The 17,902-nt window shown below is 53.0% G+C and overlaps 1 protein-coding gene across 1 annotated transcript; it reads left to right on the top strand.

The window, feature by feature from the left end:
- Positions 1 to 1,062: 1,062 nt before the first annotated feature.
- On the top strand, positions 1,063 to 17,120 carry LOC137149437 (keratin-associated protein 16-1-like). Its single transcript, XM_067542954.1, has 2 exons — positions 1,063 to 1,114; positions 14,827 to 17,120. Exons 1-2 carry the CDS (start codon positions 1,063 to 1,065, stop codon positions 17,118 to 17,120), a joined length of 2,346 nt encoding a protein of 781 aa, XP_067399055.1.
- The last annotated feature ends 782 nt before the right edge of the window (positions 17,121 to 17,902 follow it).

Genomic DNA, 17,902 nt, shown 5'->3' with positions numbered 1-17,902 from the left:
AAATAGACAAAGGGAGCAGGAAGGAGGACAAAGCGGGAGAGAGACCTGCCCAAGGTCCCACAGTCCATCAATGGCAAAGCCAGGAAAAGATCCCAGGACCCTTGACCCCCCCAGGACGGTGTCACTGCCCCTGGACCCCACTGCCCTCCCCATGGCAAAAGTGATTTGCCAAAAGATGAGTGTGAACCAAAATCTGGAACGTGTCCAAGGCAGGCTGATTCCCGACAGGCTGCGCCTCATGGCTTTACCCAGTCCTAGCGTTTCATGTCCCCAAGGATGGGGCTTTCACCCCACTCCTGGAAGCTGCCCAGAGACCTCGGCACTGGCACATGGACCTTGAGTCCCAGCGTGACGTTCTCACCTTCGTCCTCATGGCGATGAGGAGGTGGGCACTTGATAGATAGATAGATAGATAGATAGATAAATCCTGCACCTAGCACTCATGGCTGCCCCCACGTGGTAGCTAGCAGTATTGCAAAACAGCACTGGGAAGGTCCCACCGGCTATCCAGCCAACCGTTCCCGCCCATGGAGTCTCTGAGCAGCCAATGAGCAGGAGGCTCCACCCACCCAAAAAGGAGCTGGGGGTGAAATATTGCTGGAGGGTGCCAAGTGGGCATGTCCCTCGCGCCATTGGCTGGACCCGTGGATGCAGACAGTACAAAAGCCTGACGATCCAGATGGGGCTTCAGCCAGATGGCCCTGACGAGGTAAATCCAGTTGTGTCTAATGGTTAGAGCGGGTGGGGGGGTCTGGGAGCCAGGACTCCTGGGCTGTATCCACAGGTCTGGGAGGGCAGTGGGATCTAATGGTTAGAGCAGGTGGGCTGCGAGTCAGGACTCCAAGGCTCCATGCCCAGGTCTGGGAGGGGAGTGGGATCTAGTGGCTAGAGTGGGGGGATGGTACTGAGAGTCAGGACTCCTGGGTTCTATGCCCAGGTCTGGGAGGGGAGTGGGGTCTAGTGGTTGGGGTGGGGCTGGGAGTCAGGACTCCTGAGTTCTAGGCCCCAGCCCTTCTTTCTTTTCCAGTTCCCATTTCTTATTTTCCCTTGTTTGTTGCAGAGATGGGGGCCGTCCCGATGCTGCTGCTCTGCACCTGGCTCGCTCTCCTCTGCGGTGAGTTGAACTACGGGACGGGTGCTGTACACAGGGTGGGGGCTCGTGCTGTACACAGGGGCACGTGTGCTAGATACCAGCAGGAGGAGGGTGGAGGATTTGTGTACACAAAGGACATGCCATGTGCTGGTGGTAGGGCTCTACCAAATTCATGGCCATGAAAAACAGGCCTCCCCCATGAAATCTGGCTATTGCAGGTGGGTCGTGGTATTGCCGCCTTTTGTCTGTGCTGCTTCAGAGCTGGGTGGCTGGAGAGCAGCAGCTGCTGGCCAAGCGCCCAGCTCCGAAGGCAGCAGCATGCCAGCAGCACCGCAGAGGAGAAGGTGGCCTGGTATGGGGCGGGGGGATTGTCACTTTTTGGGGAAACAGGGCCAGCCTTACGGATGGGCGACATGGGCGACCACCCAGGGTGCTGTGGTCACGGGGCGCCATGGTCATCTCCATCCCCACACACACAGGCAGCCCAAGGCCTCTTTAACCCACTGGAGCCAGAGCCAGGAAGGGGCAGGGCTGGGGTTGCCCCAGCCGGGGACTTCTACCATGCGCCGGGCTCCAGCTGCTAGTCCTGGCTGATCTGGGGAGGGACAGGACAGGAATTCCTCTTCCCCTGCTCCTGGGGCCGGATCAGACCGACCTCCAGGAACCTCCCCCGGCTGCAGGAAGCTCCATGGCTGTTGCTGGCAGTGGCACAGATGTAAAGATGGCAAAACCATGCCATGCCACCCTCCTTTGCACGGCCGTCGAAGCTGAGTGCAGCAGTGAGGGTGGAAATACCGCAACCCACCTACAATAGCCCTGCAACCCCGCAGCCCCGCCCTCTTTTGGGTCAGGACCCTCACGGTTACAGTCCTGAGACATTTCAGATTTCAATAGCTGAAGCCGGGAAATTTCAGATTTTTTAAATCCCGACTGTGAAATTTACCAAAATGGCTTGTGAATCTGTTAGGGCCCGAGCTGGCGGGGACGTGCTGTATACCTGGAGGGGGAGGATCTGTGTACATGAGGGGAGATGCTGTGTGCTGGAGGGGATGTGCTATACACAGGAGGGGGCAGGTGCTGTATATGGGGGGATGCTCCTCGCTGTCACGATTCATCAGTATGTTACCAGACGATGTTTATTGTACCTGGGGCCCCCCCCCCTTCCCCCTGCACTGGCTAAAGGGGGAACCATGGGACCCCCTCACCTGCCATAACACAGCTCCCCTCTATCCCCTGCCTCTCTCCCCAGCATGCCCCCTCTCCCTACCCCAGATACTCCTCCTTCCTCCTCAGCCTCCCTCCTGCCTCTCACATCCCCCTGATCCCTCCTCACCCCCCCTCCGGCCCCCCACATCTCCCATCCTTCTTCCTCTCCCCTTCAGAGAAAGGACCAAAAAAACACCACTATGGGTAAACAGCAGAGCAAAAAGGGGCCAGGTTGAGGTGTAAGTAGTGGAGGTTTTGGAACAAATTGATAAATTAAACTGTAGTAAGTCACCAGGACCAGACGGGATTCACCCAAGAGTTTTGAAGGAACTCAAATGTGAAAGTGCAGAACTAGTGACTGTGGCATGTAACCTACTGCTTAAATCAGCCTCTGTACCAGATGACTAGAGGGTAGCTAATGTATCACTGATTATTTCAAAGGTTTCAGAGACAATCCTGGCAATTATAGGCTGATAAGCCAGCTTCAGTACCAGGCAAATTGGTTGAAACTCTGGTAAAGAACAGAATTATCAGACACATAGATGAACATGATTTGTTGGGGAAGAGTCAACATGGCTCTTGGAAAGGGAAATCATGCCTCACCAATCTACTAGAATTCTTTGAGGGTGTCAACAAACATGTGGACAAGGGTGATCCAGTGGATATAATGTACTGGGACTTTCAGAAAGCCTTTGACAAGATCCGTCCCCAAAGCAATGTAAGTAGTCATGGGATAAGAGGGAAGATCCTCTCAAGGATCAGTAACTAATTAAAAGACAAGAAACAAAGGGTAGGAATCAATGGTCAATTTTCACAGTGGAGAGAGGTAAATAGCGGGGCCCCTCAGGGAGCTGTACTGGGACCAGTGCTGTCCAACATATTCATAAATGATTTGGAAAAAGGACTAAACAGTGAGCTTGGCAAAGTTTGCAGATGGAAAAAATATTACTCAAGATAGTTGAATGCAAAGCAGACTGCAAAGAGTTACAAAGGGATTCACCAAACTGGGTGACTGGGCAACAACATGGCAGGTGAAATTCAATGTTGATAAATGCAAAGTAACGTACGTTGGAAAACATCATCCGAACAATATGCTGGGGTCTAAATTAGCTGTTACCACTCAAGAAAGAGATCTTGGCGTCCCGGTGGATAGTTCTCTGGCAACATCCACTCAGTGTGCAGCAGCTGTCAAAAGAGCTACCAGAAAGTTAGGACGAAAGGGATCGATACTAAGACAAAAAATATCGTGATGCTCTTCATGGAACACAAGAAGCAGGGGTCACGAATAGGCAGCAGGTTTAAAACAAGCATAAGGGAGCACTTCTTCACACAGTGCGCAGTCAGCCTGTGGGACTTGCTGCCAGAGGATGCTGTGGAGGCCAAAAGTGTAACTAGGTTAAAGAAAGAATGAGCTAAGTTCCTGGAGGAGAGGTCCAGCAATGGCTAGTAGCCAAGAGGGTCAGGGACGCAACCCTGTACTCCGGGTGTCCCTAGTCCTGGACTGCCAGAAACTGTGTGTGGACAGGGGATGGATCACTCCATGCTTGCCTGTCCTGTTCATTCCCTCTGAAGCATCTGGCACCAGCCACTGTCAGAAGACAGGATACTGGGCTAGATGGTCTGTGGGTCTGACTCAGGATGGTCGTTCTTATGTTCTCCGGCCCCTCACATCCCCATCCCCCTCAGCCTCCCTCTTGCCCCCCATCACTCCTGGATCTCAGTGGAGTGCCACACCAGTAAAAACATAGCCCATCTGGTGTCAAAGGGAGTGACTCCAGTTTAGGATCATATAGAGAATCTGGGAGCCATAGAGTTGAAGACCAGAGGGGAGGATCAGATCAACCGGCCTGAGCGCCTGTACATCACAGTCCCCCAACACCCCCCAGCACCTGCACGCTCATCCCAACCACCAAAATGAGACCAACGTTACAGCTCACAGGAGACGGGACTCTGAAGTGTCACAGGCAAAGGATAGGAGGGACCAAGGTCCGCCAGTGGCAGGGCAATGATTAAGTGAGAAACACCCAGATAAACCTGGCAAGTGACCCTCCCCCTACACTGCAGAGGAAGGTGAAAAATCCCCCAAGGTCCCTGCCAGTCTGAGCTGGGGGGGAATGCCTTCCTGACCCCACCTATGGTGATCAGCTAGATCCTGAGCATGCGGGTGAGAACCAGCCAAACAAGCACCTGAGCGAGAGAATGCCGGATGCCCATCACAGAGCCCTGGCCTATGGCACCCAGTGTCCACTATCCAGCCATGGCCATCCCCCGTGCTTCAGAGACAGGAGAAAAATCATTACCCAAAATACAGTGTGGGGGGGGGATCCCTTCCTGACCCCTGCAGGTGACTGACTGAAGCCCTGAAGCATGAGAGTCTAGGAACATAGAATAGAATCATAGAGTTGGAAGGGACCTCAGGAGGTCATCTAGTCCAACCCCCTGCTCAGAGCAGGACTAACCTCAGGTAAATCATCCCAGCCAGGGCTTTGTCAAGCCACAGCTTAAAAACCTCTAAAGATGGAGATTCCACCACCTCCCTAGGTAACCCATTCCACTGCTTCACCTCCCTCCTAGTGAAAAACTTTTTCCTAATGTCCAACCTAGACCTGCCCAACTGCAACTTGAGACCGTTGCTCCTTGTTCTGTCATCTGCCACCACCGAGAACAGCCTAGCTCCATCCTCCCTGGAACCCCCTTTCAGGTAGCTGAAGGTTGCTATCAAATCCCCCTCATTCTTCTCTTCTGTAGATATATACATATATACAGACATAAACCAGAAGGGACCCCACAAAGCAGCCGAGCCCTGTCCCCCTTCCCCTCCCCCCCCCCCCCCCGCCACACACACACACACAACCAACAGCCTTGTTACGCAGTCCCACTCACAAATTCGTCAAGGTCTCCCCGAAACAAAATTAAATGACGCCTGCCATAGGCAGAGGCGACACATGATGGGGGGAGCACGAGACAGGAAAACCCCACCTCCTCCTTCCCTCCCCCCCCCCCCCAGATTTCTGCCTTCCATTTAGAACAGAGGTTTTCAAACTGTGGGGCACGATGGGAAGTTGGTGGGAGCCGCCCGGCCGGCCCGGGCCCGGCTCTCCGCACTGCGGGAGCCGGGGTGCTAGCTGGCTGCCCGGCAGCCCTCTCTGTCTTTCTCCTTGAGCCAAGCCACCTCTGCATGGCCGAGCACTCCCCAGGCAGGGGGGGTGGCACAGCTCCAAGCTGCCCTGACATGCTCGTGCCTCTCCCCCGAAGGAGCCTGGCACGGGCCGGCGATGCCCCCTAGAGGCAGCCCCTGCCCCCGGAGCCCAGCTGCCATGCAGTGCTCCCCCAGGCGCACGCTCGCCGCTGCCCTGGCGCTCCTGCTTCTCCTCAGCTCAGAGGCAATGTGTTGGGGCGGTCACGGGTCCCCCAGAACCTTTAAATTGTGCCCCCCCCCCCCCAGCAATGAGTTACACATCCTCTCTGGCCGTAGATCAGCTGCCCGCCTCCCCCAACCACGGGCAATACAAGCACCCGCTTCTCGGCCGACGCAGGCCCGCTGCCTTGCTGACATTAGCAATCGGACACGCCAACCCCCCAAGCCTGCTGAGCGTCCCCCAGGAGCGTCCAATTCCTGGTTCCCCTGGGCGCGCAGAGCCGCTGCTCCCACAGGACCAGCACACCCCAGTTCACCAGTTACACCTTGCGCTGCCGCCCCCACAGCACTTAGATATGAAACGGACACGGAGCAAACGGATGGACACTGGCCATCAGCAAATTTAGGCTTGAAATGAGGCAAAGGTTTCTAACACTCAGAGGAGTGAAGTTCTGAAACAGCCTCCCAAGGGGAGCCGGGAGGGGGGGGCAAAAAACCGAACTGGCTTCAAAACTGAGCTTGCTAAGTTTAGGGTGTGACGGGACAGCCTACAACGGCCTGTAGCCGATCTGCGACTTCCAGCAGCAAATATCTCCAACAGCCGGTGACACTGGAAGGCGGGGCTCTGAGTGACTGCAGCGAATTCTTTCCCGGGTGTCTGGCTGGTGGGTCTTGCCCACACGCTCAGGGTCTCACTGATCGCCAGACTTGGGGTCGGGCAGGAATTTTCCCCTCGCTCAGACAGGCAGAGAGCGTGGGGCATGGGGCACTTGCAGGTTTAAACTAGTGTAAATGGCAAATTCTCCGTAACTTGAAGTCTTTAAACCAGGCTTTGAGGATGTCGGTGAGTCAGCCAGAGAGTCTGGGTCTATTACGGGAGCGGGTGGGTGAGGCTCTGTGGCCGGCCATGTGCAGGGAGGTCAGACTAGATAATCATGCTGGGCCCTTCTGGCCTTAAGGTCTATGAGTCCATGAGCACATCTACACTGCAATAAAACACCCAGGACTGGCCCGGGTCAGCCGGCGCACGTCTCTTCCAGCCATGGCTTTGAATGGAGTTACTCCAAGCAGAACCACAGATCCTTTATGGCCATTAGAACAAACAGCGATCTCTGGTCTCCGTCCTTCCCTTGTTGGTGTCCTACTTTTCTCAGCGCTGTTTTCGGGGTGTGGTTCACCCGCTCTGCGTGGCCGGGACTCTGGCAGGGTCCAGCTATGTGCAACCTCTAATTCCAAATGTTTGACAAATCCCTGGAGTGCTATCCCCAGGGAAATGGGGTCCTTGATCTGAATCAATTTCTTTTGGGATATCTCCCCTAGTTGTCGTACGTTTGGTAGGCAACGGAGCCGTTGTTGGGCTGTGTTGCTTTGGGTGAGGATCACCTCAATCCATTTCATAAATGGGTCAGCAATTACTAGGCTGTGACGCTGACTTGATCAGGGGGACCCTTGAGGTGTATTCAGGAGCGCTGATTACACCAATCTCGCGTTGGGGGTGTCACACTGGCTGGATGGGGGAGAGCATTTATTATAATATTTAACATCAGTGTGTCAAAATCATAATAATCGGTGTGAGATACGCCGTGTCAGGGACTGGTAGAAAGGCTGTAATGTGCTAAGTAAGATGATGATGTTTATGTTCCTGTGTTATGTTATGTGTGTGATGGAAGTTATGGATACGGTTGCTATATTTGTATTTCAAATTGTGCTGTGTCTGGGTAACGCCCCAGACAGGATGGCTGCAGAACAATGGCCTGCTTAATGGCCCATTAAGAAATTCACAGGTGCAAGGGGCCCAGGGCGAGAAGCCAGGGATACACCTGATGAGTCACCACGACTTACTCATGTGACTCTGGACTCCATTTTGGGTCCCTGTAAAATTCCACAAGCAGCATGGCACAGACCAAAGAACATAAAGGCAGCTGCCCGGGATCCATTTTGTCTTTAGTCTGTCTTCAATCCTGTTCAGCCCCTATCTACCTCTGGATCAACTCATCTATAACTGAAGCTGTGAAACAAAGGACTGAGACCCATCCAGGTACTGGATGTGCACCACAGGGACTATACAAGCCTGCTAACTCCACAATTCTCCTAGAAACCTGATATCTATGGACTTTCAAATCATTTGTATGTGTCTGATTGCTTTAATCCTTTAACATTTCTCTTATAGTTTGTTTCTTTCTTTGTGTAATAAGCCTTTAGTTTTAGTTACTAAAGGATTGGCTGGCAGCGTGGGATTTTGGGTAAGATCCAAACTTACATTGATCTGGTGCTGTGGCTGATCCTTTGGGGTCAGGAGAAACCTTTTTGGTAAAGAGCATAGAGTTTAAATAACTGGTCTCTTTACTGACCTAGAGGCTGATTGGGAGCCGGAGACTGGAATGCAGTAAAGGGGGCTGTGTGTATTTTTGTGTTGGCTTCTTGATAACCAGTGTGGGGAATCAGCAGCACTGTTTGTGGCTGGCTGGGAAGTCTGACTTCAGTGTCACCCACCAGTGCTGGGAGAATCTGCTCTCCTTTTGCTGCCTGCCCTGACTTTGGCATTTTCAGGTGGCTGCCCTAGGCACGGACGGCTCACATGGGCAATACTGATTATCCCTGCCTGTCTTTGCTAGAGGGCCAATGTAATCAAGTTGCAATTGGGCCCACCCACGGTCCCTCTGTTCTCTGGTGTGCAGGAGGCCCTTTAATCACCTTGGAATTTGCATTGTCGGCTGCACACAGCAGCAATTATTTATGAACTGCTCCACATCGTTACTCATGTTCGGCCACCTGCTGGCAGTTTGCAATCTGGCCAAAGTTTTCTCTGCTCCCAAATGTCCCCCAGCACGGGCTAGGGAAATTCATTTCCATCCTCGGTGCTGTGGGCATGCCCCACACTGCCTCTGTTTCCCCAGCCTTAGACGGTAGGAGCAACCTGGACTCATTCGGCCACACTTTCCTCTCTCTGTGCCTTCCCTTTTCCTCTAGCTCTTCCAGCCTGGGATCCTGACCTGGAAGGGAAATTCAATGTATCTGCTCAGGGACTTGCTTTTTTACTGCTGCCATAGGAGCTCTGCCTTCCTTTGGCTGTCACATCTCCTCTTCCTTCACCTCCCCTTTTTGCTTCCTCGTCACCCCCATTATTCCACTTCGCCTCCTCAGTTCCTTCCCTATGAGCTCTCACTTTTCCCACGTGTCTGACCGTACCTCGTGCCTCTGCCAGTGCCCACACGCACACTAACTTGGCGGTATGTACCACGGGTTTCTCACCCGCCGACTTCAGACCTCTCTTTTTTCCCACTTGGGAGCCCAGGTCGCTAGGGCTCGGAGGACCCAACCCAAATCCGTAAACACGGCTACCTTCTGCACAGCAGGGCTGTTCTCAAGGGCTGCTGCTATAGCCACAATCTCGACTGCCAGACCGGCGCGTGGCGAGCTCTGCCCCCTTAAGACCTCATCGGTGGGAACGCTCACGGCGGCATGCCCGGTGTATGGCTTCCCCCGGTCATAATAACAGGACCCACCCGGAGTGGGGACTCCAGGAGGGCCAGCGCCGGCGAAGGACAATCATGGACCTCTCCTTCTAGCATAAGTAAGGCTAAGATTTAGGCAGGGGTATTTTTAGTGACAGTGATGGACCGGTTGGGGGCAATAAACAGAAATTCACGGCCTGTGACCTGTCCATGACTTTTACTAAAAATACCCCTGACTAAATCTTAGCTGCTTCCGGGATGCCGCTGCTCGGAGGAGGCCAGGGGGCGCTGCTACTCTGGGGAGGGCTGGGGGCACCACTGCCCTGGCGGTGCCCTGGAGCACCACTGCCCTGGGGGGCCCCGGAAGCTGACGGCTGACCCCTGCTCCAGAGGCAGTGGCTGACTGCCCCCAGACACCTGCTGCTCTGAGACCCCCAGTGACAGCTCTCCGATGGCCTCTGGGGTTACTCCCGGGGCCGCTGATCAGGCCGCCCCCTGGAACACTGCTACGCTGGCCCCTCCAGCAGCAGCTAGTATTGCTAACCACGGGGCCGCTCCAGCACCAGCTGGAGTGCAGCTAGCCACGAGGCCACCTGAGCAGCCGGCCGTGAGGTCAACCGCACCAGCCACTGCAGCTGAGGAAGTCACGGAGGGAGGTCGCGGAAAGTCATGGAATTTCGCAACCTCCATGGCAGACTCACAGCTTTAATCGTAAGGGCCAGAGGGTACCGGGGACAGCACGGGAGTTTTTCCCATGTCCGCATTTTTGTTTAACAAGACTAGGGTCCATTTCGCCAGTCCGGAACCTGGACAAGTGGCCATTGTTAATCTTGCCAGTGAGCACACATTCTCCCGGGGGAGTGAACGGTTCTTAACGGGACGGGTGACAATCCCACTAGGTCTTCCCCGTGCTGCACAGCCCACGCCAATGCCAAAACCGCCCTTTCTACCTCACCTAAAGTTTTGGAGGCACACGCCAGAGATCGGAGCCCTGAGCCATGAGCCTGGCTCCCTACCGCTCCCATCCCCCTCTCGGTAGTTGCCAGCTGAAGTACAAAGGACGGGTCCGCCTTCGGCTGTGCTAGGGCCGGGGCCTGACCTCAAGCTGGCATCAACTGACCCCTGGCGTCCTGCTGCAGAGGGCCCCATTGCCACCCTGCTCCTTTCTTTAAAAGTTGGTGGAGCAGGGCTGCCTTCTCCGAAAACCCTTCAATGAACTCTCGAGAAACTGGCCATCCCAGACAGGACCTGAGAGCCGGGAGTTTAGGCATCAGCTCCACACTCGGTCAGGCAAGGGAGGGTCCCTCCTGCCCCAGAGTTACTCCAAGCACAAGCACTGGCCAAATCTAAAACAGAAAACCACCAGACCCCTCCTGTAATAGAGGCCATCACCTCCTCATACTTAGCCACTACAGGGGCCATCGGTGGAGTTACCCAGTTAAGCGAGAGGAAATCTACCATGAGCCTCCATGACTTGCTGCCACTTTCAAGAACCGGCCATGGAGTGGCGCTAATCCTAGGATTCCTTCACCTCCCACATCATAGAATCATAGAAGATTAGAGCTGGAAGGAACCTCAGGAGGTGTCTAGTCTAACCCCTTGCTCAGAGCAGGACTAACCTCAGCTAAATCATCCCAGCCAGGGCTTTGTCAAGCCGCAGCTTAAAAACCTCTAAAGATGGAGATTCCTCCACCTCCCTAGGTCACCCATTCCAGAGCTTCACCACCCTCCTAGGGAAAAACATTTTCCTAATATCCAACCCAGACCTCCCCCACTGCAACTTGAGACCATTGCTCCTTGTTCTGTCATCTGCCACCACCGAGAACAGCCTAGCCCCATCCTCCCTGGAACCCCCTTCCAGGTAGTTGAAGGCTGCTATCAAATCCCCCCTCATTCTTCTCTTTTGCAGACTAAACAAACCTAGTTCCTTCAGCCTGGCCTCATAAATCCTGTGCTCCAGCCCCCTCATCATTTTCGCTGCCCTCCGCTGGACTCTCTCCAGTTTGTCCACATCCTTTTTGTAGTGGGGGACCCAAAACTGGACACAATACTCCAGACGCGGCCTCACCAATGCCGAACAGGGGAATAACCACTTCCCTCGATCTACTGGCAATGCCCCTCCTAATGCAGCCCAATCTGCTATCAGCCTTCTTGGCAACCAGGGCACACTGCTGACTCACATCCAGCTTCTTATCCACTGTTACCCCCAGGTTCTTTTCTGCAGAACTGATCCATCAAGCCAAATTAGCCCTTATTTTCCCTCTGCCCCACCCTATATGGAATCTTCCTGCAAAAAAGGGACAATGCTCTCTGCTTCATTAAAGCCCTGTGAAGCAAGGGGTGCCCAGCCTCCCGATAGGGAGGCGACAGGTGTCATACTCGGTGTCTTCCCTTCATGCTCAACCACCTTTAATCAAAGTTCCAGGGTGGGCAACCCATCTATCTTTTCCCTCTGTTCAGACCTCAGGCGCCATCTCCAAATTTCGGCCCACCGGGGATCAGGGGTTCTTTTGTACGGCCTGTCTCCCTTGTCCTTCCCTTTCCCCCTGTTTCCTTGGCCTTTAGAGCATTGTCTGGGAGGGTTATTGCAGCTCTTTTAGTGAATTTCTTCTTTGGGGAGATAAATACCCTGCTGCACTTCATAAGCTTTTCTGGCCCTGTTCCCTCTTTCTCCCAGCACTGTGTTTTCTGTGTTTGTACCTACCAGGGCCACACGAAATTACGAATCATGAGGAGAAACCCTCGGATTAAGGCCTGTTTAAACTCACGAATGGCATATCCAGGCTGTGCAGGAGCCAGCAACCCAGAACATTTAAAAGCCAGCTTCTTTCTAGCCATATAGCTTTCTGGCCTTTCCCCTGCCTGTTGTGTCTCTTGATGGTATAGCACAGGGGTGGCCAAACCGCGGCTCGTGAGCCACATGCAGGTCTTTTACAATTAAAGTGCGGCTCACGGAGGCCCTTCCCCCCCCTGCAGTCTCCATCTACCAGACTGGGGTAGGGAGCTTGGGGCTTCTACCCTGCGGTGAGGTGGTGGGGCTAGAGGCTTCGGCCCAGCGTGGAGGGGGATCTCGGGGCTTCAGCAAAAGTGGGGCTGATGCCCTGGCAGGCATGCTCCATGGGGCAGAAGCTCCGAGCCCCACCACAAGGCTGAAGCCCCGGGTCCCGGCAGGCACACCCTGGCTCTCTCACTTCTAAATATTGTTGTATGTGGCTCAGCGGGTCAGTAATTTTGGCCACCTCTGGTATAGCACTCCAGGGCTTTCTTCAGGTAAGAGGGTCTTTATCACTTTCCCCTACAAGTGATGCCTTTGGGAATCATCATCTTCAGGAGAGGTCCCCACTTGGATAGCATAAGGGAACCCTGTAAAGTCCTCGAGGGGGCGTGCATTCCCTGGCCAAGGCCACCACATCTATTGAAATGAGACCAGGGGTGTCAGCTATTCTCGCCCGCCATCCCAAGGCTGGACTCTGGTTTAGCGGACCTATTGATTTCCCTGAGGCCCTAACGCCATCAGGGGAGAAGATCCTAGACTCTACCCATTACTCCCACCCTTGGTTACCCTCTTGGGGACCAATTTTCCTGACCGTGGTGTTTATGATGGGCGCTATGGGCGGGGGCTTCCACAGCACTTCCAGTGTTTGGAGCAAAGGGCTGTATGGAGACCCCCCTCTGACCCATCTCCCTCCCCCAGACTACAAGCCCCTTTGGCTTCAAACCCAATTAGCCTCTGCTCTCCCAACTCTGCTCTGAGAGCCCAAATCTGTTTCTTACATTACCCGTGGTCTGCCTGGGTCTTGTTCTGGGAATCCTTCAGTAAGGTGCCAACCACTGTCTTGCTTTCCTGTGCCTGCATTTTCCATTCACAGATTTCCTGCTCCAGCCTCTTATTCTCTCTCTCACTGTCACACACTTGCTTCTGCACACCACTATCTGTGCTGCATCAGTCAGAGTTGTAGGGGCTAGACATGAGGGTGTCTGACTCTGCCTTCAAGCTAACTGCTTCCTTTTCTTTCTTAACTTTATCTTTCTCTAACTCCTCTACTCTTTCCTTCAACTGATCTATTTCTTTATCTAATACCGTCACTACCATCCATAATCCCTTCAATGCTGCCTTTTTCTTTGCCTTATATTTGAAGATTTCCATTTTCCCACGCTGGCCCAGGTTTCCCATTGCTTACAGAGCTGCAGGAACGCCCCGGGGCCAGGCCAGCCTCCAGGCTTCCAAGGACCATTACCATATTCCTGTACAAAAGCTGTCAAACTGTTATCCAAAACCATTTCCAATCTTTCTGTCTTTCCAGATATTCCCTTTTCTGACATATTTTCTCACTTGACCAGGCTACCAGCCTGAGTCCTGTGTCCCAGTAACAAAATGTATCCATAAATTGACTTGTGGACTACGGCACAGGAATTACAGGTTGTGACCCTGTTCCAGTGTCCTCTAGTCTCTATTGCAGCAAACTGTGCATGTGCCAATCTTCCCTTTCCTCTCCAGTACTCCTGGCTGGCTCACCAGGATTTTCTGAACCCAAAACTATGGTAACTAGTCTTTGTTTTCCAGGCAGTTTCAGGACATAAATCAATGGGGATACAGCTCCTCCGTCTGATAAATGATTGGTACTCAAAGAGGGCTTTCACCCAAATATCCTTGTTTCTATTGGGTCTAAAGCACACATCAAAAATAACAATAATCTACAGCACCCTAGATATAGTTACCCAAAGTCTGAGGTGGTGTCGTGTGGTCAGCAGCAGTTTTTCGGTGGCCAGCCTTTCTCTTAGGTGCTAGGGAGTTGGATGTCAGGCTCCTAGCTTGTTGAAATCTCTCTACAAACTTCCCCCAAGTATACACTCTAACTCAGGGTGGCCAACCAGTCATAGCTATCCACATTCCCTCCCATTCCCATGAATCTCTTACTTTATCTATCCTTGCTAACAACACTGAAGTTGTGCAGCTGTTTTGTCTGCTCTGCTTCGACAAAGACCAAATTATCCCTGACTACGAGGTGTTCTCACTTCCAGGTGATGGTGGCTAAATATACAAAATGGCTGCGGTTATGTCAAGTCCAATTCGCTCGTAATATGGGGACCTGCCTTAATTCACAGGCTTTCAGAACAGCATTTTCAGCACAGTTGTGTAATTCTTTAAACACTATCCATATGTACATTTTGCAACAACTAAGATGACTAGTGGGCTTTTGGGTCTTGGTAGTGACCTCATATGCCACCCTTTGGTAAACTTAATATGCATATATCTGATTGTGAATCTCTAAGATCCCTCACTAGTTGGAATCAAGAAGTTCCTGTATCACAGCTCCCACAATGCCTAGTGGTAGGCTGTGCCACAGACTTTCTCCTCTTGTGGTTAAAAAGCTTCGTCTAATTTCCAGCCATGGCCAGTTTCTTCCCATTGGTTCCTGTGCCAAAGTTCTCCTACAGTTTCAATAGCTCTTTCTCCTCCCAGTCATTTACCCCCGATGTATTACATCTTAGATGCAAATAGCTGGGAGAGATGCAAGCTGACAATGTGCAATGCCACAGATGACTGGCCCTGGTGTGTTCCTATGTTGTCCTGTCTCACACTGTTGTTTGTAGATGCCAGCTTCCTTTCCAGCTCCTGCTCGCTACCACCCAAGTGACAGAACTTGCCCTGAGCCTGAATGATTCTTCCACTGTGGCCTTTTAAATTAATTAGGTGTATTTTTCTTTCTCAGATGCTCAACCCCAGCATCTCAAGCACCCAGATCCCTGCAGTGGGGTACAGTGCCAAAGGGGGCACCAGTGCATCAACAAGAATGGAGAGCCAGATTGCATCCCTGACTTTCGAACCTGCTCCTCAGTATACTGCAAAGAAGGGACTACTTGCGATATTGTTCACGGCTGGCCCAGATGCGTCCCCAACCCACTATCCTGCCATCACACCAAATGCAAACAGGGGACAGTATGCGAACTTCAGAATGGCTTGCCCAGCTGTGTCCCTGTGCCATCCTGCCAAAACACCCATTGCAAGGAGGGAACTGTGTGTCAGATGGCAGACGGTGGGCCCAAGTGTGTCCCTAGGCCATCCTGCCAGAATACCCATTGCAAGAAGGGAAGTGTGTGCCAGGTCCTAGATGGCTGGCCCAACTGCATCCCTGTGCCATCCTGCGAGAACACCCACTGTAAAAAGGGCACTGTGTGCAAAACTACAGATGGCTGGCCCAAGTGTGTCCCAGTGCCGTCCTGCCAGAACACTCATTGCAAGGACGGGACCATGTGCCAAATCATAGATGGCTGGCCCAAGTGTATTCCTGTGCCATCCTGCCAGAACACCCATTGCAAAAAGGGCACTGTGTGCAAAGATACAGATGGCTGGCCCAAGTGTGTCCCAGTGCCGTCCTGCCAGAACACCCATTGCAAAAAAGGGACTGTGTGCCAAATTATAGATGGCTGGCCCAAGTGTGTCTCTGTTCCATCCTGCCAGAACACCCATTGCAAAAAAGGGACTGTGTGCAAAGATATAGATGGCTGGCCTAAGTGTGTCTCTGTTCCATCCTGCCAGAACACCCATTGCAAAAAAGGGACTGTGTGCAAAGATATAGATGGCTGGCCTAAGTGTGTCTCTGTTCCATCCTGCCAGAACACCCATTGCAAAAAAGGGACTGTGTGCAAAGATATAGATGGCTGGCCTAAGTGTGTCTCTGTTCCATCCTGCCAGAACACCCATTGCAAAAAAGGGACTGTGTGCAAAGATATAGATGGCTGGCCTAAGTGTGTCTCTGTTCCATCCTGCCAGAACACCCATTGCAAAAAAGGGACTGTGTGCAAAGATATAGATGGCTGGCCCAAGTGTGTCTCTGTTCCATCCTGCCAGAACACCCATTGCAAAAAAGGGACTGTGTGCAAAGATATAGATGGCTGGCCCAAGTGTGTCTCTGTTCCATCCTGCCAGAACACCCATTGCAAAAAAGGGACTGTGTGCCAAATTATAGATGGCTGGCCTAAGTGTGTCTCTGTTCCATCCTGCCAGAACACCCATTGCAAAAAAGGGACTGTGTGCAAAGATATAGATGGCTGGCCCAAGTGTGTCTCTGTTCCATCCTGCCAGAACACCCATTGCAAAGAAGGCACCATATGCCAGGTCCTAGATGGCTGGCCCAAGTGTGTCCCTGTACCATCTTGCCAGAACACCCACTGCAAAAAGGGTACCATATGCCAGGTCCTAGATGGCTGGCCCAAGTGTGTCCCTGTGCCCTCCTGCCAGAATACCCACTGCAAAAAGGGTACCATATGCCAGGTCCTAGATGGCTGGCCCAAGTGTGTCCCTGTGCCCTCCTGCCAGAATACCCACTGCAAAAAGGGCACCATATGCCAGGTCCTAGATGGCTGGCCCAAGTGTGTCCCTGTGCCATCCTGCCACAACACTCATTGTAAAAAGGGCACTGTGTGTCAAATTATAGATGGTTGGCCCAAATGTGTCCCTGTGCCATCTTGCCACAACACCCACTGTAAAAAGGGTACCTTTTGCAGTGTAGTAGATGGCTCTCCTCGGTGTGTGCCTGTGCCAACCTGCCATAACACCCAGTGCAAAAAGGGCTTCGTGTGCCAAAATACAGATGGCTGGCCCAAGTGTGTGCCCATGCCGTCCTGCCAGAATACCCACTGCAAAAAAGGTACTTTTTGCAGCATGGTAGATGGCTGGCCCAGGTGCTTCCCTGTGCCGACATGCCAGAACACCCATTGCAAAAAGGGCTCTGTGTGCCAGGTTCTAGATGGCTGGCCCAAGTGTGTCCCTGTGCCATCCTGCCAGAATACCCACTGCAAAAAGGGTACCATATGCCAGGTCCTAGATGGCTGGCCCAAGTGTGTCCCTGTGCCATCCTGCCACAACACTCATTGTAAAAAGGGCACCATATGCCAGGTCCTAGATGGCTGGCCCAAATGTGTCCCTGTGCCATCTTGCCAGAACACTCATATTGCAAATGGCTGGCCCAAGTGTGTCCCTGTGCCATCTTTTATTGCAGCATAATAGATGGCTCACCTAGATGTGTCCCTGTGCCCTCCTGCCAGCATACCCAGTGCAAAAAGGGCACTGTGTGCCAGGTCCTAGATGGCTGGCCTAAATGCGTCCCTGTGCCGTCTTGCCAGAACACCCACTGCAAAAAGGGTACTGTGTGCCAAATTGTAGATGGCTGGCCCAAGTGTGTCCCTGTGCCCTCCTGCCACAACACACATTGCAAAAAGGGCACTGTGTGCAAAACTACGGATGGCTGGCCCAAGTGTGTCCCTGTGCCGTCCTGCCAGAACACCCACTGTAAAAAAGGTACTTTTTGTAGCATAGTAGATGGCTGGCCCAGGTGTGTCTCTGTGCCAACCTGCCAGAATACCCAGTGCAAAAAGGGGACCGTGTGCCAGATCATAGACGGTTGGCCCAAGTGTGTCCCTGTGCCCTCCTGCCACAACACGCACTGCAAGAAGGGCACTGTGTGCCAGGTCCTAGATGGCTGGCCCAAGTGTGTCCCTGTGCCCTCCTGCCATAACACTCATTGTAAAAAGGGGACCATGTGCCAGGTCCTAGATGGCTGGCCCAAGTGTGTCCCTGTGCCATCTTGCCACAACACCCACTGCAAGAAGGGCACTGTGTGCCAGGTCCTAGATGGCTGGCCTAAATGCATCCCTGTGCCATCTTGCCAGAACACCCACTGTAAAAAGGGCACTGTGTGCCAAATTGTAGATGGCTGGCCCAAGTGTGTCCCTGTGCCGTCCTGCCAGAACACCCACTGCAAAAAGGGGACTTTTTGTAGCATAGTA

Source organism: Emydura macquarii, unplaced genomic scaffold (genome assembly GCF_026122565.2).
Source record: "Emydura macquarii macquarii isolate MOO-44397 ecotype Brisbane River unplaced genomic scaffold, CSIRO-AGI_Emac_v2 contig_746, whole genome shotgun sequence".
Lineage (NCBI taxonomy): Eukaryota > Metazoa > Chordata > Testudines > Chelidae > Emydura > Emydura macquarii.
This window is presented reverse-complemented; position numbering and strand designations above follow the sequence as displayed.